The sequence below is a fragment of the Empidonax traillii genome, unplaced genomic scaffold (assembly GCF_003031625.1).
Source record: "Empidonax traillii isolate 1590-97213 ecotype Southwest subspecies unplaced genomic scaffold, ASM303162v1 scaffold292:size1342341, whole genome shotgun sequence".
Taxonomy (NCBI): domain Eukaryota; kingdom Metazoa; phylum Chordata; class Aves; order Passeriformes; family Tyrannidae; genus Empidonax; species Empidonax traillii.
In genome coordinates, this window is record NW_020955485.1 from 1,275,959 (window position 1) to 1,300,398 (window position 24,440).

At 41.4% G+C, this 24,440-nt stretch overlaps 1 protein-coding gene across 1 annotated transcript in view; it reads right to left on the bottom strand.

Moving 5' to 3' along the window:
* Window positions 1-2,426: 2,426 nt before the first annotated feature.
* ARMC9 (armadillo repeat containing 9) overlaps window positions 2,427-24,440 on the bottom strand; it is a gene marked incomplete at its 5' end in the record, with an annotated part of 63,086 nt that continues 41,072 nt past the window's right edge. The window contains 6 exons of the mRNA XM_027890592.1: window positions 2,427-3,466; window positions 6,804-6,975; window positions 11,578-11,701; window positions 15,150-15,274; window positions 19,367-19,482; window positions 20,593-20,694. Of these exons, the coding sequence (XP_027746393.1) occupies window positions 3,380-3,466; window positions 6,804-6,975; window positions 11,578-11,701; window positions 15,150-15,274; window positions 19,367-19,482; window positions 20,593-20,694 (726 nt within the window). The remainder of the gene's footprint in view (window positions 3,467-6,803; window positions 6,976-11,577; window positions 11,702-15,149; window positions 15,275-19,366; window positions 19,483-20,592; window positions 20,695-24,440) is intronic.

Here is a 24,440-nt window from a genome sequence, read left to right on the forward strand (position 1 = left end):
AAATAATACTTCTGACACCAAACCAATGTCGCTGGTGGCATCCCACACGCCTGGTCTCTCCTCATGAGAGACCACGCACAATGAGCGGCTCATGCCTGCTTTGCAACACTTCTGAGCAAACAACACTACCTCTGCAGAGGCAGGCCAGGCTGAACAGAAGGGAGCTGTATTTTCCACTTAGATGGAGACAAAACTGTTGGAGAGAGAATTTGTCAATAATGAACCAGAGTGAAATGTAAAGAAATGCACACAGTAGAAGTTCATAAACCCCAAAACAAACATGCCGGACAGAGAAAGAAGGGGGAAAAAAATCCCTCTAGAAGCCTTTTTATCTAGTCACTGGCAGATAATTTTAAAGCACTTGTACAGAATGATGGCTCTATGCAAACCTAAATATACTTCCACAATTTGTCTCAAATAACACTGTCCATAAACAAAATTACTCAATATACACAAGTTGCATCCAAAAGGCATGGTAGCACCACACAGGACTTTGGTCCCAGAAAAACTTCCCCTGTAGATCTGTGTGTCCTATGCAATAACTGTATTTGCTTTTTGTAAATGAATTCACAGCCACTCTAAGTGCAATCACACCTCTCTCGTCGAGGCAGCAATTTCCACTGCTCCTCTTATGAATTTACCAGGGGGGTGTTGAATCTGGCAGCAGTCTCTGTGATGTGGCTTATACAAAAGACACCCAACAAGTGTTTAGTGAGGTGCTGAATTTGCTATGTGTGTGCTACTGACCTGCATTCAGGGACCTCTCCCCCCTGAACAGTGGAGTCCTACGAACAAAGGCAGAACTGACATTTTCCATTAGCTTCAAACCTTCCTTCTGGCATTATAGGGGCTTTTTGTGAATAAGACTGGGAAAGGAGGACATGTTATTTCCTTAGCCTCTCAAATTACTGCTCAGCTGATAAATTATTTCTAAGCATATCCGCAGTTTCTCTCAGGCATTTGGAAAATGAAGTTTCTCATGCATTAATACAAAAAGTACTCTCCATTTTCAAGCTCCATACTCGTACACCAAAACATCTCGGAGTTGAACATGGAAACATGTACATACAGAGTTCTGCATGGCAACAAGTCATGTGCTTCAGCTTGTTCCTTTCAGTCCAATTCAGCAAGATGCATTTTGGTTTTTCATGAATCTTGATCTGCTAGAGCAGTTGCAGCCATACCTACCAACCACCTTCAGGTGACTGGAGACGTTTTGACCTCAACTCACTATAAACTCAGTGAGGTTTTGAGGTTGTTGTTTCCCCATCCTTGCCCCCCCAAAAATAGTCTGCACTCAACACTTTTTAAAAGCTGCTCTCCACGTCAGAGAATCAGATCTGCTCCAACACGAAATTCAGCACTACTGTAAAATAAATAAAACTCTACTGCTGGAGCATTCGGTGTTATCCGTGTATGCAAATGAATGTGCTTAGCACTTCAGTGTTAACAACCTGGCCATTGATATTACATGATGGAAAAATCTCTGAATTTCAGAGGAAAGAGAAAAGCTGCCTACCCTGGAAAACCACATGGTGAGCTTTTATGGCTTTTCCATTACTGCCCTTTTGTGAAGCAGAGGACATTTTCCCATTAATCGTGTTGATCAGCTCTGAGAGGCGGCAGATGGACCTAAGCACAAATCAGCAATTTTCTGTGACTTCTTTGTCTAGCATGGGGATCAGTGTGATGGGGGCTATCAAGTGTCTGTAGTCACTCCATGTCCTACTAGTTTGGGAGTTGAAGCAACACCTCTATTCTGAAACCTTCGTGTTAGGCCTGTGGACACCCCGAAGGTACTGAGCAGTAAATTGTAACTCCCACATGAATTTGACCAGATTTTAAGTTAGAGGATGTCTTCTCCTACAAAACATCTTGATTCCAATATAAAGTCTATTATCCAAAGGGGTTTCCTCAACCTGTGTGTTCCTTCTGCAAATATCTGACACTGCATCACTGAACTCAGGGGGTCTCATGGCAACTACACCTGTGGCCTTGGCTCTTCAGTAGCCACCATACACCAAGGGGCACAATTCAAGACCTCATCAGAAGCACAAAGTTTTCTTCTGGTCCTATGCAAGTGACCAGTGGCTTTACAACTCATCACTGCAGGGGAAGGCAGTGTCACTGTGGGAGCTGCTTTGCCTTTCAGGCTGTGTACCACTTGTTTGTCTCTCAAGGTGAAACTCCAAAACCAAATCCATACCTCCCCCCTTTTTGTAGCAGTTAAAGCATTTGTTTTTGAAGTCTGCCTGCTTTTTGTACATCTCTGCCTCAGCAGCAGCCAAGTTCCAATGTAAACTCCATTTATGTGTCCCAACAGCTGTCACATGAAGGGATGCTACTGAAAAGCCAACCCCCAGTGAAGACTTTAGTGTTTCCTGGTCACTGTTACTTTTGAGAGAAAGAACAACAAACAGCACCAGTTTTGTAATCCACTGGCAAAACTAACTGCTGTGTTTTTTATTTAGTGGAAGGCTTCCTGATCTCTCTTGCCTAGCCAGCACTTCATATTCACCAAAGACCAGCGCAAATTCCATGAAGACAAAACCAGACATTGCTCTGAAGTAAAGAACATTAAAAACCCCAACAAAGAACAAAGAAGATTGACCACAGTTACATGTAAAGAGAAAATTGCTTCTGATCTCTTCACATTCTTATGGTTTCTTCTATGAAGAAGGAAAGCTCTTCGTTCCACTGGGAAAAAATGAATTATTCATTCCACAAATGTTAAAAAGTAGAATTAAGAAAAAATGTAGAAAGAAGGAACAGGAGTAATTGCTGCAGTTAAAGCTGCTGATCAGATCCTCAGAGGTGAACATGGATGCTGCCTTGGACACTGTCACAGTGTTTTTCATCTGCTATAGGTCAGTCAGATCTCACCCCACATCACACCTTCAGGCAGTAAAGGCTCTGCACATGAGGTACACTGTCCCTCCTAACACAGATCCTTTGAACACAGATATCTCCCAACCCACTCACAAAAGCATAATTTGAAAAACAACAACAGACAAGCTGTTTCAGCAAACAATATGTTAAAAAGACAGTTGTTTGGTCAGACTCCTGTGCAGAGCCCTACATACCGTCTCCAAGGGCCATCTACTCTGACACAGAAGGCAAAGAGCAAGAGTTTCTTCTCAACATGGCAATGTCACTTTAGAGTAAACTATCAGAGGAACTGGGACTATATCCATGTCCCATATCAGTCCTGGGCTGCTGCGGAGACCTTGAACTGGAATAACAAGGCCCTTGTCTTAGCCAGCTTTAGAGACCACAACAGACACATCCCATCAGATAATCCCGGAATCACAGTGCAAGGCGAATGCCATGTGGTGTCAACAACCTCACTCTCTGCTCCGTAGGTCACCAGTAAAGCTCATTACAGGAAGCTGGCTTTGTCCTTCAACAATGTGACAGGTGATTCTCGAGGAAAGGAACTGTTCTCACTTCCTGTAGGACTGGCTGCCTGCAGAAAAACAGCAAGAAGGAGTCTGTCAGCTGAAAGCGGGATTTATTACAAGATAGGAGCTGCCTGAGGTCAACACTTGCTCGACCTGTACAGGGACACAAACATCACAAAAACCATGCAGAAAGGCACTTCATCTCCCAGTGCTGCAACTCAAAAATGCAGAACGTATTTATGGCAACCTCTTGTCTATGGACACGGAAAGAACTGACAGGGAGACACCAGGGCCCAGTCACACTCCTGACAAAAATCATTCCTCATTCTTCTGGTAGAGATTTTTGTACTGCCCGAGCTCCAACGTGCCCTAGACAGAACTTGGTACACTGCAAACACCTTCAGCATACCCATGAAGAGTTGCCTGGAACAGATGCAGAATAAGGAACAGGGTAGATTAAACCATTCAACCATGTCCACATGGAGCACAGTTGAAAAGGTCTAAATTTGGAGGTCCCTTTGTTCCCTCTGGAACTCTATGTTCCAGCCATGCTGCCAGTGTCATCCCTGTGCCAGCTAGGAAGTGGAAATCACAGTGGGTCCCAGCACGGCTGGTTTTATTTGAAGGAGCTTGGTTTTTGCTTTAAGTTACAGTTTCAGAGCTCAGCTAACAGCAGCTGGCTGCATCTCAGGCAGGAATCCAGCCCCAGGCCTGCAGCTGAACTAAGTACCTGTGCTTCCTCTGCATTCCTCAGGCATTCCGCACACTCCACGCTTCCAGAGGAGCAGTCCAGCTCGTTCAGCTAGGTTTATATAAAATCAACTTGTTTCCAGAAAATACACATATAATAAATATTAAAATCAAGCTAAAAATGGACCTCTAAAATAAGCAAGCACATCAAGTACAATCAGAAACTCATCTTTTTGTCATCATGTCCATCATCTATAAAAACCTGCATTTCTCCAGAAATACCAAGAAATCCAAAACCTAAAGAAAGTATTCCACTGGAACAGGGTCTCTTGATATGTAAAAACCTACGTACCTATGCAGCAGGCAAATGGGAGGCAGCAACTGCTGAAATCTACTGATTGCTGATATCTGTGCATTTGATACCATTTTGGATTTACAGATGAGTCAGCCAGGAAGTTAAAGGAGCAGTACCACAGAGCTTTACTAGGGGCTCACCTGCTTGAGTCACCTTCCCTGCACCTTTAGGTAACAGCTGAGAATCACCTTTGAGAACCTTAAGCTTTAACACAGGAGCTTAAAGCCCCTTTTTAGTCCTTTAAAAATCTGGTCCTCATAACCTCCATCTCACTTTTCCCAGCCACAAACACCTGTGTGAAAGCCCCTGCAGGATGGACAAGAACTAATAGGTGTTCTGTGACAGCAGACAACAAGGCTGGATACATGTACACAGAGCAAATGGAAGATGACTTGTTTGCAAAATAATTTCTTTGCTATTTTAGCAGGAAGATTTTCACATTCAATTGCTGACACTAAGTCTGTCTCATGGCCCATGTGGACAGAGAGAAAATGATAACCTGGAATCCCAAGATAAAAATCTGGAGAAAAGGTAAATGGACACATGGCAAGATGGAATGCCTGCTATACATTCAGCTTTGGGATGCACAGATGAAGAAGAAGAATATTGTAAGACACATCCTATCCAATAAAAGAAGAGCTCAAGAGTCTGGATTAACAAATCACATATACTGAATCCACAGAGAAAAGAAACCCAAGTGACCTACTTTAATGCAATTTGAAAATTAAATATGTTATTCACTGTGCCACTGGAAAAGGGTCTTGCTCCAGAGCCCATATATGTGTGTCACCTCTTTCCTAGGACACACACCCCCAGGAGTGTAAAGCTGCCCTGGAGAAACCAGAATATGCAGAGGAGTTTTTGTGTGCACACACAGACACAGACACGTGCTGTGCTTTCCTTTCCTCATCAGGGTTTCTTTGGAAATGAACCGAAACAGGAACCAGAGACAGACTCTTGGGTGTTACACCACATCCAGTCAGGGCAGAGCAGTGCTGCTGTCACAGGAAACAGAAAGCACTGAGGCCAGAGGTGAAACACAGGGCACACACAGCAAAGGTAAAGCCAAAAGAGCCAGCAGTATTACCTCAGCACAGGAATGTTCAAGTAAGCAATCTCTAGGTCAAAACCTCCTTCCACCACCAAGGACATTCCCTTCCATTGTCACACCTGTACTGCCTGAATAAAATCACACTATCTCCCTGCACATGCAACTGTGTGGAATGACAGAAGAGTGAGCAATACAGAAAATTTAGGATGCTCTTTCCAGCTCTGTTACTGATTTACTGGGTTATTTCAAATCGATTTCATTTTCCATATTTGTAATGAGGAGCCGATGATATACCTATACCCTGAATTTCTTGGGAAGGTATTAGTTATTATGTTTTTGTGAAATATTTCAGGGTAACAGTTACAGTAAAGAACAGAATTGATGTTACATTGTGATAAAATAATCATCACTAAACTTGTTACAATGCATTTGAAACAAGGACATACACCACTCCTGCCATTTTCACTGATGGTGGACACCGAAGTGTATTTGAACCCAGCTAGTCCTATCCACGCTCCTGGGAAAAAGCTTATTAATTACTGAAGAATGCCTCTTTCTTCCCTCTCCATCCCAAAAAACCTCCACAGCTGACACACCACACGTGTTTACTGATGTGTGAATGTCCAAGATCAACACTCCCATTTTATTGGGCTTGTGTTGCCTGGCTTAAAGCAAGTGTCCATCCTTTTCCTCCAACCTCAAATGAAAGCCCTCCTCTCTTTTGAACCCTCTGTAGACTAGAACTGCTTAAACTTTTTCAGGCCACAACACAGCCATGTGGTTCTGCAGTACAAGCCTCCAGCAGAATGGTGACTGCCAGAGGCAGCACAGTGTGCTTGGCTCTCTGCTCCCCAGGCTGCCCTGAGCCCATCTTCTGAACTGCCTCACTCTGCTCTACTTTCAGTTGCAGAGTAGACACACCCAGGGATCCAAATTCAAGAACATTAAACGAGTTACACGGCAGAGTGAACAAGTGTTTAAAGAAAAGGGAAAAGTTTGATGGCATCTAGAGAGAGCCGAATCTGAGACCAGAAACGTCCAAAAACCTTCTGAGAATTTGGGCCACTTTTCTCCACCCAGAGACAAGAAAAAACATCTCTTAACTGCTCACATGACAGCCTGGAAATAAGAGCAGTGTTCAGCAGGGTATAATTACATGCTTGTACATCCTGCAGATGACAAGTACAATGTCAAATACTCCTGGCACATTGGTAGCCTACGACCTCATTCCTAAAGAGTTTCTACAGAGCTCCCTCCTTTCCCACCCCAAGGAATGATAAATAGAGTGACGACTTTTTCCACTTACTCTGTCCGCTCCTTTGGATGATCCTGAGGAGCTGGGACGGCTTGTTTGTTGGGGTCCAGACTGAGAGAACTGGGGAGCAATGGCCGGGACCCTTCCCTTTTTGGGGCTGGTACTCAGCTGTTCAGGAGTGCGAGGGATCTTGGGTTTGCTGGTGAAGGCTGAGAGAAACTCGCTGTAGGAGGAGATGGAAAGGGTTAGCAATGCATGGAGAAATATGTATGCATAGTAAGTCTGCAACCAAGTGAAACCTGCGGTACATGCTGTGCTGTGACAGCATGACAGGCTGCTCAAAATTCAGGGAGACTGCAAATGGAAAAGAACATGGCACCACAGGCACTGCCCTGGGATATGTACTCACTGCACAGCCTCTTTCTGGCTCTGCTGACCTCTCTATCCTACTTAAACCTCATTCTTTGCACAACAGGATTGAACAGGTTCAGTTAAGTTCCCTGCAAATCAGTAATTGATCTTTAGCCTGTTTTCCATTGTATTTATCACATTCAGTGACTCATTCTGAGGTGGGAAAAATACACAGATATGCTACAGTACAGGAATACATCCTTTTAGGGCACAGACACCACAATTTCTGACAGGTATAGGTCACAGTCTTGGTAGACACAGGCAGCCTCTGCGGCTCCCGGCTAAGATTTGTAGAACTCCCTGAAGGCTTTGTCAAAAGAGCAAAAAGTTGTGATGGCATCTGTAAAATAAATTCCCTAAGCACACAGGTTCCTTGTTCACACTGAAAGCATAAAACATCTGCTGCTATTTCACAGTCTGCCTGTGCTGCAAGAATACAGTTCTTTAAAATTTAGTCAGTAACTGTGTGAGGATACACTGTTCTTCCTTCTCCCAGCATATATTCTTTCCCAGGTACAAAAACAGAGGCTACCAGGAAATAGCAAAGCTCTAAAATAATTCTGAGTCTCTATTAATGTTTGCAGATTCGATTTTCTCTTAAAAGGAGAAAAGGTTGAACTGAACTAATAGTTACATGAAAAAGCTCATCATATTTAAAAAACGAAATCAAAGAGTCAAAGGTAGGAGATCCAAAAAGGTGCCATCCAAAGATGAGTGATTAAAATTGAAAGTCTCCGTGTTACTAACTCCATCAAAAGAACCCTTTGTGACCATCAGAAAGGGTGATTAGGAGGATTTTCAAGATATTTAATCTCTCCTCCTCCCCTGGGAATGCTGCTGAGTCAGTGCTGGTTAGCCCTTCCACAGCCCTGCTTCACCTTACAGGGAGATTTGAGCAAGTGTTCCTTTTGTATTTTAAATAGCTTTACTGTCTGTATTTTGCATTTGAATTCACTAACTATTAAGGACAGAGATGTGCTAACTGCTCTGCTAAGAACCATCTCTGCAGCCCTCTGCCTATAAGTATTACAAGTGTTAACACTTGTCTTACTTCAAAGGCAGAGGTGGCAGATGGCAGCACAAACATACTTGCAAAAAAACCCCCCAAAAAGTAAAATCGGCTAGATAGAACTCCAAGGCGTGGACCACAGAAATATTTAAATATCGTTCTCTCCATAAAATAGTCTCATTGCTATTACTTGTCATTTTACTCACTTTGGTAAAGTGAGCTAGTTCAAGTGAATTGGTTTTTCCATTCACTAGTGCTCTTCATGATAATCTTATGTGTGCTAGGACATTCTTAGGTAGATAAAAAAGAAAGATTCAACAGCCTCAAAGCAGTTTTTGAGCCACAAACGAGGGATTTTTTTTCCTTATTCAACAATAAGATAAATAAAACCTTGGATCTGTATGCCCATACACTAAAAAGCGGTATTTTAGCCATCAACCATCTCCACAGAGTTTCACTGAAGTAATCTTGGCAGCCAGACTAGAAGCACTTTGGCGACAAAGCAAAGCAACACAACCAGAGTCATGTCACCTTACCAAGGGGAGAGATACACAGCGATCACACAGAATGGTTCACATCTGTCCAAACTCTTCAGGGAAGGATTATATGAAATAGGTTGGTAGCAAAAACTATGAAGCTGAAAAAACCCTGCTGTTTTTCTGACAGGACGCAGAGCAGATCTGGGTCTCCATGTGCCAAAGTGTCACAGAACCACCTAATCTTTCCCTGCATCAATAAACAAGCCAAGCTCAACACAAACTAAGTAATCCTCAGGACAACACCTATGAGTGCTATTTGGTATCCTTCCAAAGTTGATGAGTTGAAGAAAGAAAAAGCAAAATCTAGCGTGGGAAAATGTTCTACCGCATTTGGTAAAGGAGTCATTGATGACAAGGTGTGATAAGTGCTCAAACAAACAAAAAAAAAATCAAACCAAAAAACCCAACCAAACGAAAAAAAAAATCCCAAACCCATAACAAGTTTACATAAAAACCTGTATTTGCATTGAGAAGAAAGAAAACTGTTTACTTGGAAAATCTGAAATTATTGTCTATAAAAAAGTGCACAACAGGCTGACACTGGGATCAGAATAATCAGCCAGGAGATGAGACAGGAACAAAGGTGAATTAGACCATTTTCTCCAAGAATACACTTGGACTTTTGACCAATTTCACCAGATTATCAGAAAAGCAAGGCCAATACAGACCTAAGAAGATCCTGCAGAGTTTAAGTTCTTTATTATGATAATACCAGACCCGGTCACAAAAAAAAGGGCTTTTTTCAATCAGTCACAACTGTAAACTCAAATCCATTACAAATTTATCCTTGACTGGCTAAAAAGCACAATAGTGCTATATTCTTACATGATCAAAATGCAACAGGGAGGGAATAGCAATGCCGGGGCAGCTGCCAGTCTGACATCCATCAGCTGGAATAATCATTTGTTCCTGTGGAAATAAAACAACTGCAACAGAAATGTCACTACCAGGGTCTCATTCTTCTCTCAGGCTGATTTTGCATTTCACTTATCACTGTGCAGTTGAATTCCCAATTTATACTTCTAAGTAAGAGGGGAAAGAGCAGTTACTGTTTCCCCACCCCAACTCAGCCCTCCTTTTCTCATAAATATCTCTCTAGGAAGGTCTTGGTATTTGCCTAATAGGTATTTGCCTCTAGGAAGGGGACTTTTCTTACAGTGGACAAAACTATGAGCAAAGCAGTGATTTATTAGTTCTGTTTGTTATGCAAACAAATTAAAGAACATTTCCAGGAGTGAAAGAATGAAGAGGCAGGCCTAGCTATTGCAACACCAAGGTATTAACAAAAGACCCTGACACAGAAAACCCTGTGTTTGCTGGGACTGTGTGAATGGCCACATTCCCATATCCGTAACTCGAGGCTGCATTTGGAAACACAATTTACTGAGCGAATGCTAAGGAAGCACTAGGTAAAAAGATATTATCTTCCTCTGCTGGATACTGCACCTGTGCCTTCTATCAAGTCCATCTATGACTGAGATTTAGACATACATTTATGAAGAAAAATTAAAGATCACTGGGGACATGCCTTTTCAATATCAGGTTATGACGTAGAGAAGCAAAACACCTCACTAAGGTGGGGGGCAAGATGCTGCCAATTTGATTTGTTTTTTCAAGCCAAAGCCTGAAAAACAGCATCTCTCTCCATCACAAAGCAAGCAATTTGGCCATAAAATTTTCATGGTCTCTTTCTATTACGTGCTCAGCTACTGTAACAACAGACAACAGAAATAAAACCAGTAATGATAGGACAGAGGTAGGACTTCTAAGTACTTCAGCTGAAACCAGTGATAATTTGTTGACAGTATGTAATTTCTCAGATCTCACCATGGAAACATCTCAATTGGGAAAAAAACTCCCAACCAAACAATCAAAACCACACCAACCTCCCAAAACCCCCCAAACCACACACAGGCATCTGTAGACCTGCAGGAAACAAAGTTATAGGCAGAGAGTCCAGTTTTCAGAAGTGCTAGAGTTCTAACTGACACAAACCATCAAGACTTCTGAAAAAGGTCCATAAAGAGCTAGTAAAACCTTTCCTTTAACACATCTCCACCCATTCTGTGATTTAGTCCTGGAATGTACTTGCTTTAAAAATTTCTCTACCCTTACTGTTTAAAACTTGGCCCAATCAAATTCACTATAGGAAAAAGCTGTTAATGTCTGAAGGACACATACAGGCCCTGAAAACTTTGGTAAACCTCGGTCCAATTGCTAATGAATTCCTAGTTCTCATCCAATATATAACATCACAGTTGTACACATGACAAAGGCTTCACAGAGTGCTCAAGCTACCAGCAGGATAAGGAGAGCAAGACCTTTCATTTAACAGGAATAATATCAAGGAAGAGTTGAATCCCATTGCTGGGTGACCTCATAATATTGCCTCCTTTGCTATATCCATCTAGAGGATAAATCAGAGGCTCTGGTCAGCAGTGCTAGCAACTCAGAGTGTTTAAACACCCTGAACCCACTTAAACGCTTCATTTTTCTTCCTTCTGCAAGTTAATTCCTGCCCTGTTCCCACAGTCCTACCTATTTCTTTAATAAATGATTTTTCATGGGCTAGAGTCAAGTCATCTCAGGAAGCAATCGGGAAGTTTTATTTGCAGAAGACTGCGTTGAGCATGCATGTGAAGTTCATTAATAATGTCTTGCTTGAGATTTCTCCCATTCTGAACCAGATGCTTAGAAACTGAACAGCTGCCTCTGGCACTGCTAAGGGTATTTTGTTTGGCAAGCACCACCACAGCTGTCTCAGGCCAGACTACATCATACATCAAATGACTTCACAGATTGTCTTTACAGCACCATGGAATTAGCTGGTACAACCCATTTTAGATATCCTCTGGATAAATCATACCTATACAACTGTTCATTGTTGTCCTCAGTGAAGTCTTGGGAAGACAAGATATTGTCATCAGCTGGGATGCTTCGGTCCATTCTGTGGCCTGGTGAGAATACTTCGGGTGACTTCATTTCAGTTGCTATTTAAAAAAGAAACACAGTTCAGGGAGCAGTTTTCTCTTTACAGTTTTACTAGAAATACAATCAGGTTGCACTTCCTGCTGTAGGAAGAAGTCCTGGAGGTATCAGCAGGCTACTGAGTTTGTGTGGCAGTGCAGTACAGCTCATCATCTGAGCAAAACAAGTGCAGGTGTGATACTCCAGCCCTCTGCAACTGGAAAATAAATTGGCCACACTTTGCAGAAGCAATGGGACAGGAGCATGCAGACCATCCCTTAGCATTAATCAGCTAATGTCCACTATCTAATTAAAACCACAATTTTCAGCTAATGTCCACTATCTAATTAAACCACAGCTGAAGCAATTCAACGACTTGCAGCTGTCTGTTCACCTCCACAGTAACAGGCAATTGCTGCAGACAAAAACCAGTGTTTTACACTTCTGTCAGACTTGCTTTCTTGCACTAATGGGAAAGTGAAGTACAGTCAGTTTGCTGAGAGACACGAGGCTATCAAGATGTACAGTTCAATAAAAGTTTAGGGAAAATCCCTAGCTCCATTCCTGTCATGCTCAGGACAGCCTGCGGCCTGATTTGCTCTCACATGCTGATATGAATGCAGATGAGGTCACTGTCAGACAAGCATTTCTCTGCCCAGCACATGTTCTGTCTGATACTCAGCATAATAAGAGTAGTAAGGTGACCAGGGTTCATCTTTAGTCCACAAATTTTCTGCTCACAGGAGACAAGAAAGAAAAAAGTGCCAGAATTATTGATTCTTTACCAAAGTGAAAAAAAGGGAGGATGGACCCAGATACAGTCAGACTGAGCCAAGAACAGATGAATATTTCCAGGCATGGAGGACATTAAGAACTATTCTCATTTTTAGAAAACAGAAGAGGATCAATGTTTCTTCAGGCTAAACAGCCTCCTTGAGACAGATATGAGCTTGATTATGCTAATTGTTCACATGAAGCTTTTATTCTTTTTTTCACTCTTGTTCTCTTACTATTCACTTCATGACTTGACTGCATGAATCTGAGTCCCAAAGCATTTATATGATCCTGGAAAACACATATTCTGAAGTGAGCAGGTTCCTGGTACTGCAGAACGACCATCAGACCAAGATCAGAACTCAATAAATTGCGTATCTATTGCACAGCAAAGATGTTTAGCAGGGCATGATGAGAGCCTCTAGAAGCAGTACAACTATTTTTACTCCTTTCTCTTGGGTACCGCTCCCTGCTGCATCTTAGAAGGCACTAGAACAGAAACGGTTTATTTTCCATTGTCTTAAATTACAGCTTTTCCACTTTAAATATTATAAACCCCACTGCCTTTTGGAAAACAGGAGCTATCCAAAGACCCATTCAATTATCATTATGTAGAATGAAAGTCCTGTCACTGACATAACAACCAAGGGGTCCAGCAGTGCAGTCTCTTTTCACTTCTCCTACTCCTCATTTCTAAGTCCCAAAAGATAAGAAAGACAAGCACATACGTCACTGGCTACTTGCAAAAACCTGGAACAGACCTCAGGCAATCCTTCAAGTAGTCTCAGTGTTATTTTATAGCCTGGATTGCTGCCAGGAAGAATTGCCTCTGCTACAGAAAAATTGTTTGTCTTTTCACATGTATAATACATGTAAAGTTGCAATATGCTCTATATTATGACCTCCAAGGTTTTCCTACAAGAAAAGAGTATAATCCAGTAATCTTACTAGTAGCCACCTGCATATAATTTTGACTGAAAACAGATAAAAAAGTTTTAGACAGAGGCTGCAAGCAAAGTTCCGGCAATATGAAGCATTAAAGTGGGAAGGAATTTCTTCAGCATGAAGACTTTGAATCAGTAGTCATCAAAAATTAACACTATTTATGTTGCTGACTTACTGAGGCTCTCTGTTTAAACCTCCTCACAAATCTCTACAAGCAGACTATCAGACAGCAACAGCAGCACAAAAAAAGTGCCAGAGGTGAGTAAATGCATTTCACTGGCAAGATGTTATCAAGATGTGGTTCAGAAGGCATGTTGGGCTCTGGATGGTTGCACAATGCCTTAGGAATTGCATCCAATTACACTTTAGAACAGCTAATAGGAACAGGAAATAGGAACACTTTTGATATCTTCTTGGTTTAACTTCCTTTACAAAGCATGAGTATGTAAAAATCTCTTTTTTTTCTTCTCTATAGGAAAACTGTCAAGTCAGTATGCTTTTGATTAGTTTACAACCTTTGCTGATCTGAGCTGTGGCCCTGGGACAGGCCCAGAACGGTACTCAAGGTGTTACTGTGCACAGTAAGCTGAGGACAGAAACTCTCATTCCTACACAACAGTGAGAACTCAAGTGCCCATCTTGGACAGGAGCTTAACCTGCTTCTATCATACAGCTTCCATTCAGCATGTTGTATTTATCAGCTCTGAGGCGTTACACAAGCAAATTCCTGTCTGCAAGGCCTCGGTTACTTTTTTCAGAATCCCTTTCATTTCCTTTAGGAAATTTAAAAAAAACAGAAGAGAAAGTAAAAAGTATGCTCTTCCTTTACTGCTTCAAAGCATATTTTTCAGCAAAGTAAAGGCACACTTTGTTTCAGCTTATTAATAATTCTGTCCTGGATATGCTGCAAGATCCTTTATCTAAGATTGCTAAATCCATAATTGGGAAATGTTAATGAATCTCTGCAAGAAGGCTGAAACTCCCACATCCAAAGTTCCATGATTTTGTGCATATCAGAAATTCAGAAATCAAGTATTTCAGAAATCAAGTATTTCAGAAGTCTGTACCCTCTTTAATTCCACCACACGTTTTGGAGCTCTCAGGCCCAGCAGAGTTTGCATTCATTTCAGCTGAAGCTGCAAGGGCAGAATCTTTAGCAGCATCACCCACAATGCAACTACACAGCACCAGCCTGCCCATCCTCCACAACCCTGGATGGTCTGAATGCAGTTGCAAATCTAAGCAGAGAACTGCAGCTGCCTTCAACTTTAACACAGAGGTCCAGCCAACAGAGCCTGCAGGTGCCAGCAGACAGTGATTCATTTAGATCCAAACAAGGGTATATTTGATCAAGCAAGGGGCTTTGCCTGTTGGGAAGTGCACTGTCTCTGGGCTGCAGCTCCTTCCCTCGGCAGAGGACACGGCAGAGTGAAATACAGTATCCTTCATGCATCAGAAGTCCTGGGTTTGATCCTTGGCACTTCCACAGGAAACAAGATGGAGCCAGGCAAGTGAAACCACTGGTGTCTGCTGACCACACATTACCTTCTGTAGCCACTCACTCAGCCTGTGACAAAGTCTACTGTGTGCGCCAAGGTCCTGCAGACTGACCCAGGACCCATCAGTAGAGGGACAGCTCCACGCTACAACAAAAAAACCCCAATCTACAATACACAATCCAGGCCCCCAACAGCATGCCCCAGTCAAGAAAGGCATCAGCAATTAACAACAGCATTCACAGACTATCCTTACGTGAAGGGGAAATGCAGAGGTCAGAAAGGCTGGACTGGCTCCCACCACAAATGGGAGAACGACCACTCAGCGGAGACTGCAGCTTGTCATCCCTGTCGTGACAAGAACTGGTATCGTTTTCTGGCCTGGAGGAGAAAGGAGAATGCAGGGTGAATGCTTCCAGTACAGTTGCATGCGAGTAAATTCTAAATTCTTCTAATTGCCTGTAATGACATAATAGATACTGGAATTATTTTATACTTCATATTGCAAACCAGTGCTAAGGACATAATTTAACTGCTCGACTGTAGCTCCCCCAAACCAGATGATGTCAGATGTATTTGAAATTAACATTTTTTCCAACTGCAATTCCTACTGCAATAAAAGAGCCGAGGAAAGGAAACCGTAACTGGAAAGGAAACCGTAACTCCCTGAAGTCTGAAGATCCAAAATACCAGCAGGACACTTAAAGAAAAACACTGTAGAAATGGGCCTGAGAGGTCTTCAATACTTAGCTTTTTCAAGGATTTAAGATTCACTCCAGAATATTACAAGGATTCCACATTTAAGAGCAGTATGCAATACGGACTTAAACCAAGTAGGTGAGAAGTAGAACTCTTGATTTGACAAGTGAGGTGGATCAGTGAGAAACTGAAGCAGCTGAAGGACAGAACAGGAACACAACTGCTTAATAGGAAGCAATAAAACACAGCAGAAGCAAGAGGAGTGTGAAAAAATGTGTGAAAAGAAGTTGGCAGACACAGGAAGTTTCCCTGCCCAATACCAGGTTAAGGTAACTAAACTATATTTCTAGTAAAAAGGATGCAGCCCAAGGAGGCAGTTAATGATTTCACAGCTCAATCAGTTTGTAAGGAACAGCTCGTAGAATATTAAGTAGTTCAATCCCCCCTGAGTGATCTCAGCCAGCGAGTCTTTAAAGAGGAGGGAAAAATGAAAAAAAAAAAAATGAAAAGAAAGAAGGCAGTTTTCCAACATTTCCTGACTCCCTCAGCTCCATATAGCAAGAGCTTGTCCATACAGAGATCCCATGACAATTCATCTGAAGTAACTAGAGCCTTGTCTGCACTGGGAAGTCATAGAAAAATTAGCATGGAATAGCTGCTACATGTGCAGTGGCTATTCTGCATTAATTTTCTGTGTGAATACTTCTATTCAGCACTAGAAATCTCCACTCCCCCTCCTCCTTTTGGAGGTATGAACCAACAACTCAAAGAGATACGTTATAATATCTCCAACTGCTTCCTCTTTCATGAGGTTTTTAAATGGAATGTATTACATGGAGTCTCAATGAAGAAATTCAAACAAGTTATATTTACTTCAATTCTGAATGGAAGCATTGACACAAATTCTTAATATAGTTTAACTACTCTGCTGAATCAAAAATTTCAGATAATTCAGATCAACTGTCCTGGACTGTATCAGGTAGACAAGTTGGTAGATGAGGCAAACGTATTTAACATTTTTCATAACATTTCATCTGATACAAGCCACTTAAATACCTCCAGTTCAGATACTGCTTTCAAATTAAGGCAGATAAGATTTTACCGTCTTCCTCTTGCAATAATTCCTAAGCAAGCATTCCCTCATTTTAGTAAATGAATTAGTACTAAAAGTAGAACAGCATAAAAGCCATCAAAGCTTGTCCTTTTCTGCTGTAAAATGTAGTTCAAGAATGTCTTCATCTATTCACTGCAGCCTTCTTGCACACAGATTAATTAGATAGAAAGGACAAGCTTCTCATTCAGGGTGGTATCATTTGTTTCCTACTTAAAACACGGGAGCACCAAAAACTCATGTTATTTCTACCATTTGCCCAGAGCGGGAGGGAAATCAATTTCCAGATATTTTCACCTCGTTAGGTTTCCGCTGTTTACATTTTTCCCTCTCTGGTTCGCACAGTGGGGCAACCTGAACAGCCTGCTTCGCACCATCAAACTAACACTTCTTTCAGACCCAAAGCTACCAGAACCAGTATGGCAGAAATGTGTTTTTAATTTGTCTCCAGCAGTGACCTGAAGCCGTCTTGCAGAGGCAGGAGCTGCACAACTGTTCAGCTGAGGAGATTCGAGTTTCGCCAAAATGTGCGTCACTCCAGAATCCCGGGACGCTTAAGCAAACACTGCCCGGGTAGGTGGTGGTAAAGAGAGGCACGAGATCGCTTCCAGAGGTTACTCCTGCTGCATAAATTGCAGTGCACTACACGGCACCATGAAATAAAAAGCCACTCCCACAGGTGTGCCACCGTTTTTCTGATGTCCCATAAGAAAGTCAATTTATTGTCAGAAGCCTGTTTTTCTCTCTGTTTACAAAGCAGGAATGTAATGCTTAGACACTTCAGTGGTAACTTAGATTTATTCCTGAAAAAATACTTTCTAAATAGGCTGTGAGGCTGTCCTAACAGCCAGTTCCACAGAATCAGTCCAGGTCTCCTAGCCCACCATGGACAAAAAACTGCACAGGGAAAGCAGGACCTTGAACTCTGTAACAGTGACCCTACAGTAAAGTGGCTAAGTATATTTAGTCATATTTTAGCTAGTCTAGATTTTTAAGGCCTGCAGCTCTTTTGGAGGATTGCAAAAAAACAATTTAGAGGTCTTGCAAAAGCTGTGGACGTTACGATGGTGCAGAGGGTTGACCACAGTGAGAAAGGACACAAACTAAGAACACCAAATTCCCATTCAGGCTATACCAGGCAGATGAAGTAGATGCCATGTTCAAACAGATGCCATTTTATCCAGACTAGTACTCAGAAGAAAAATTAGGACTGCAAGACAAATTCTGCCCCAAGATAGCTAAAGGTTCTTTTTTTGTGTGCTTTGGAAGTGCACGTTTCCTTCATCTGGCTTTCCAAAAAAATAAATGTCATCTGGGGGTTTTTCCATGCCCAGATCTGGTATGTTACACTTGTCTGTTCTAAGGCCCTGGTAACCTAATATGTTTAATCCCATACAAACAGTACCTGCCAAAAAGACATATTTGGATGACTCAGGAGGGCTCCTAGTCAGGTCATCTGCTTGTAGGAATGCTAATGCCAGCATGAGAAAGTAGGAGGGAATAAACACGGGCAAGATAAAGTTGCACCACTCCTTGTCCAAAACAACAACAGACTTCAGTCAGATTCAACTACACCTGTGTAACTACAGCCTAAATCAGTCCTCACTGTCCTCTGTATCCACCTTCCACACTAAAAAAAAGGGAGGAAATGTGTCTTAAGAAAATATGAACATGAAAGCAAATAGTGGCAGGGGGGATGACATGGGACAATCATCAGGGCTGATGGGTTATTCTAAGAACTACATCTAACTCCATTGCACTGTTCTGCTTCAGGTTACCCGTTCATTGTAACACACTTGGCTATACCAATACTGTGATTTTTGAGTACCTGTTATTCAACCTTTGATAGACTTATAGTCTCTCAGATTAAGTATCCACAGAAATGAAAACATTAAATCCTCACAATAACAGCTGCCTGTATCGTAGCTACCTAGATTTGACTAAATACAAAACTGTATGCAACTGAAAGTAAAAAATCAGTTGAATTTGAAATCTCATTGGTATTTTACTTCCTTGACCAGGACAGTCAGCAGGACAGGTACCATCTCAGAAATTAAGGCACACTTGTTCTAACAAAAGGCAGAGAATATTCAAGGAGCTCTATACTGTAAGATTCCTGTACTTCATTTACAATAAGCCTTCTACTCTGACCCCAGTCGTATCAAGAGCAAGGTGTCACAAACGCTCCCGATGGAAAATCTATTTCTTCCACATCTGGAAACTTACTGTAAGAAGATAGTTGTCTTTTCAATTTTCTTTTTAATCTGTCCTCTTATGGGTGGCTAGCAAACCTCCCCAGAGCAATATACTTTATTGCTTGTAAAGTGGAAGATCCCAGGCACTGTATTCTATTACAAATAGACCATATTACGAGAAGATAAAAGAACTATGAGCATGCAGAACATTACGGAAATTTAAATCAACTTGATCAGTAAATATTTACTCAGCTATTTCAAGTATGTGACCTCAGCCAATAGATGTTCCTCTGCCTACAATATTCCACTCCTTTTTTTGAAATTATCTTTAAGGAATGACAATGGCAATGCACTTTTAGGTAGAGGAGGCTTATTTATTAGGCACTGCTGTGGTTTTTTTCTTTGCTGTTGTTTTGCTTTTTAAAGGAGCTTTAGAAACTGAACTTGGTCTCATTTGTTTGGACTTACGTTAGGTAGGCAGTTCTGTGATGACCTGGTGTCACAGGTCTCTGGAGAGGCTCCTCTGTACTTTGATGGGCACTAGAAAACAGCTTCTTCTTAGTTTTTGGGGTGTGAGTCATTATCTGATACACAGAAAATAAAGAAAAAAAAATCAGTGGAAAGACAGGTAACTGGAGCCACAGAGAACATTCTATAGACACTGCATCAGAAACTAAATTGCATTCTGGTGTCACTAGATAAAACTGGAGGCTCTTCCATGACATTTTATCTCAGGTCATGTTTCCATGAGCAGCATTGGACAGTTGCATTTATCATAGAATGGTTTGGATAGGAAAGGTCCTTAAAAATCACCTATTTCAAACTCCCCTGCCACGGGCAGGAACATCTTTCACTAGACCAGTTGCTCAAAGCCTCATCCAACCTGGCCTTGAACACATTCAGGGATGAGACATCCACAGTTTCTCTGGGCAACCTGTTCCACTGCCTCACCACCCTCACAGTAAAGAATTTCTTCCTTATATCTAATCTAAATCTGCCCTCAGTTTAAAGCCATTCCCTCTTGTCCTGTCACTACATGCCCTTGTGAAAAAGTCCCTCTCCAGCTTTCTTGTAGGCCCTTTTTAAGGACTGAAAACCCACAATAAGGTCTCCCTGGAGCCTTCTCTTCTACAGGCTGAACAATCCCAACTCCCTCAGCCTGCTTTCATAGGAGAAGTGCTCCAGCTCTCTGAATATCTCAGATTAGTCACAGCACAGTAACTGGCATTCATACAAGCTTTATGCTTTTTTTCTTAAAAGCTTTTTGCCGCTTGAAGTAAGACAGACAATACTTGATCCGGCATAACGCCTGCAGGAGCAGTTAACTTTTCAACTTTTTTTTTTTTTTTTTTTTTTTCAAAATAATTTCAGACCAGCAGAATGTTCCAGTATTAACCTGCTCAGTACTTTGCTTTGTGTGCCCACAGCGTCAGTGATGTAGCACTAGAACCCTAAGGCTCCCTGTAGCTTATTATTAAGCCACAGCCTGACCACTGCCTGTGAAAGGGTAGCTCATTTCTCAGACTTGTTCTACTTCTGAACAACAGCTCATGCACAGGCTATGAAAGATTCAGACTGCTATGCGGGTAGCACCTGGCTCTTCAAGCAACGAACTGAAGAAAGTGGTGAAACTACTGAAATTAAACACTTAATCCAGCAAGTTAATTTATTTCAGTGGTCTAATGAGTACTTACTCCCAAGTACTCGGTCGTTAGCAGCTTCTCTCCTGCAAGCTCTCCCAGCTGAGGCTGCAAAACCTCATCTTTGTCCAGATCCTCCAGGACGTCATAGTCCTCCTGCAACAGCAACATGCAGGTTTGCAAGGAAGATTTAAAGCTAATAATACGAGGCTGGTACAAGTATCTTGGATCGGTACTTTAGGATATAAATATCACAAACAAAACCTAAATGTAATCAACTTCAAGTAAAAACTACCAAGAATGCACTCTCCAGTACCTATTTCTAGAATAACTATGGGTGATTCATCTTTTATGGAAGCTCTGCAGATGAACAAGCCAGGAAATTTTAAAGTTTGAGGGGCTTCTCCAGCAAACAAAAACTAGTAATACAAGAACAAGACAGTAATATTGCTTGTGTTTTGCTGCTCAAAAGAATTCTCTTCTGTCCTGCACAAGATACCCTAAATAAGACCCACTCCACAGGAAGAAAATGTGCTTTGCTTTTGAAACAGGCTGTGACAGTAAATGTTAACGACTGTCAGAAAAAGTAAATGAGAAAAAGTAAAGGAATCATTCTAATAAGATATATTGTAATAGAAATGTAGAGAGCTTGCATAAGCTCCCTTTAAAAACAACAGCCACTGGACTTTTATGAGCCCTAGAGCACAAAGAAAATAAAAAGCAGTTTCACTTTAGTGAGATTTAGACTTAGCTTTAAATATTCAAAGTAAGAAATACCTTCTGCCACAAAGATTAGCCAATAACACAGATGATTGGACAGTGCTCTACAAAAAGAACATGAAAAACATTGGAAGTGTGAACAGAGAAGGTATTTCTGAGAATGGAAATGGCTGATGACTGATTCCAGTCTTTGATGCAAAATAAGACTACCATTACTAGCAACAAGTAGGTGTTGGCTTCCCCAGAGCTCTGCAGGATTGCCTTCTTTTCCAAGTTCATTGAACTTTGTATCAAATGGCTTAGACCCCATAATTTTTGATTTAGTTATTCTCATTGCTCATCACCTTCTCATTCACAGATGTCAAGCAGAGGTAAAAAGTACAGACACAAAGGGCTCAATTCAGTAGCCCAAGGCACCATCCAGTCCTGGTTTGAAATATCCTGTCTGGTCTTCCACTGCAGCTCTGAAGGGGCACAAGCATCCCACAGGTCCCAAGTTACATCCCACTCTTGTGCAGGTGTTTCTGATGCTGTAATTAAACTTTAGAGACAGTAGATGCCTGCATGTGAAGAACTGCAGTACTTAGAGAAATACTGCCAATAAAATACACAGCGTTCCAAGGTTTAGAATAAAATTTTTCCATAATGTATTTGTTCATATATGGATTTATTGAAAAACTTGATTCTTCTGTAGCTTATTTTTTCTGTAATTTACAGAATCTGTTAATCCCCTTTATCCTACTAAAGATGTATTCTCTAGATGCTCAGCCATAGAAGATAAGGCTGTATAGGACCTCAGGAAGGTGTTCAATCTGCCTTTCTCTCTAAGGCAAGATAAATTACCATCAGCTCTTAATTACCTGAAAATCTGTGTATGTGTGAAAAATAACCCAGATAAAGGGAGAAAGATAAATACTTGTAGAGTAGGCAACAATGATCTGTACCAAGCAGAGCAAAAAAAAAAGCCTAACAAAACCCCACACTCCAAAGTCCACAATATAATGTACTGGGGGGGAAGAGGAATTGCACAGATGAGCTCTATAAATAGGTCTGATGGAATTTTCTTTTACATGGGCTGTTAATGCAGCCAATTTTGCTCCCTGATGTTATTTAACATACCAGGTAACTGAGCCTGACAGTGCCCCTGCTCCGTCTCCTTGCACAAAACAAGAGCTTCGCCCAACGTGCCATCATTCCACTACTGAAATAACACAATCGGTGCCCTGTTCAGCACTGCTCACAGGCTGCAGCAGATGTTGGCAGCAAAGCCCTGTAATGTAATGGCTTGAAGTCCTGGGATTAAGCTCTCTCTCTCTTGATGTGCTCTCTAGCTGAAGTGTATTTTCACACTGCCATTTACTGATTTTATTGCCAGGTGCTGAGTGACGGTGGATCAGAGGGTGTCTGATAAATCATCACTGTGCAGTTATCTAGTACAGCTCCAGCTTGTAACTAAACTTTTGAATTAGAGCTACAGTATCACATATTCACTTTTACAAGCAGCTTTTTACGATGGGCCAAGTCAAATAAAAAGAAAATGTAAAGATCAAATACTGAAGATAAATTAAGTTAGTATTTAACAGACCAGTCAAGAGAGTATTAAGCACCAGAAAACACACACTGACTGTGGATGTCAACACACTCCACATGGCAACGTCTCAAAGTTGGGTATGTGCTCCAGGAGTCAGTATATCCTGAGCTCTACTCTAGTGAACTTAAAGCTCACCAGACAAACTTAAAAGCCAATTTATTTCTGAATAACAGTATATACATTGACAATTTTTATTTGGCTTATATGCTCCAGTGTCCCACAGTACAGAATCTTAAATTTCTGCGTGTATGATACCCTTAGAAATCCCAGAATTTTCCTCTAACGGGCTCAACTGCCTGTTGGCCACAGTGTTTAGGAGAAAGTAGTCATTACCACAAGATTTGCTCAAAGCCAGGAGAGAATTCATCAGTGCTAAATTAAACACAGATAAAAGCAAAAAAAACTCATGAAAGGTAATTCTAACAGCAAGGGGAACTTTCACATGCTCTTGGAAACATAAAAGCTGGGGTAAAACCTGCAAACTAAGGCTCATAAGAGTGTCTGTTGTTTCTGAAGTTCTAAAGTGCAAGCATCCACACTGAGCAACGAATGCTAACATCATTAAGCAGTCTGAATGCGTGTTACTAAATAGGCACTATTTGGATATATTCTGAAATGCATTCAGTCTGCAATAGTTTAAAAGTTAAGTAAAGGCAAACTTTCTGTTGCCAGATCGCCATATCAGATGTTATCACCGAACGCCATCAGAGAACAATAACTCACTGCAATTCCAAAATACAAAAGGCCTCCAAGCATTGAGGTAGTGAGTCAACAAATCTTTGTTTATTTAACAAAGTAACAACGTTTTGCTGCCATGCTGTTTGTAAAGTATATTTTTTAAACTGAGGGACTAAGAAACGAGGCGTCCTCGCAGCACAGCAGAATTATAGTACCCAGGAGCAATAAGGACTTTAAAATGTGTTGCAAGTAATGTTACACTAGAAAAAGTTGTTTTAACAAGAAAAAGTTGGTTTAACAAGACTTTTTCTTTTTAATATAATGGCAAAACTAATGAAAAACTGGAATTGGACACTTCTCTGTTTCAAAAGCCTACTGTTATTTTTTGAGTCAAATAATAAGAAGTGCCAGAAGCCCTTTTTAATCACATGGTAGTTCAATGGCAAAAATGCATTTCAAAATTATTTGACCTAGAGCCTTGGCTGGGATTGTGAGCAGCAGCAACTCATCTAGAGGGTATGACTGAACAGGAGAATTCATTCTTTCACTTCCAAGAGCAGGTAAAGTGATGGAAGTGTTCAACATTATCACGCAATCCAATGCCACACCCTTCAGGAAGGAGTTCATTATCTCTGTGTTTTCCCAACAAAAGATGGTATCCTTCAAAGACCTATACTGAAGTTCAAGCAATAGCACCACCACCTTGGATTCTCAGGATACACCTAAGACACTCAAAGCCTTGGAATACCAGTTAAAGGGTGTTAAGCACCATTTAAAAAACAGGGAAGTTTTAGTGATTAGTCCCCAGGAAGCCAATCTTGCAGGGCAAGCATTGATTTTGGTGGGAGGAGTGGAAAGATTACCAAAAAGTGACTTCAGGACTGCAGGAGGTGAAACAATTACAGTAATCTAA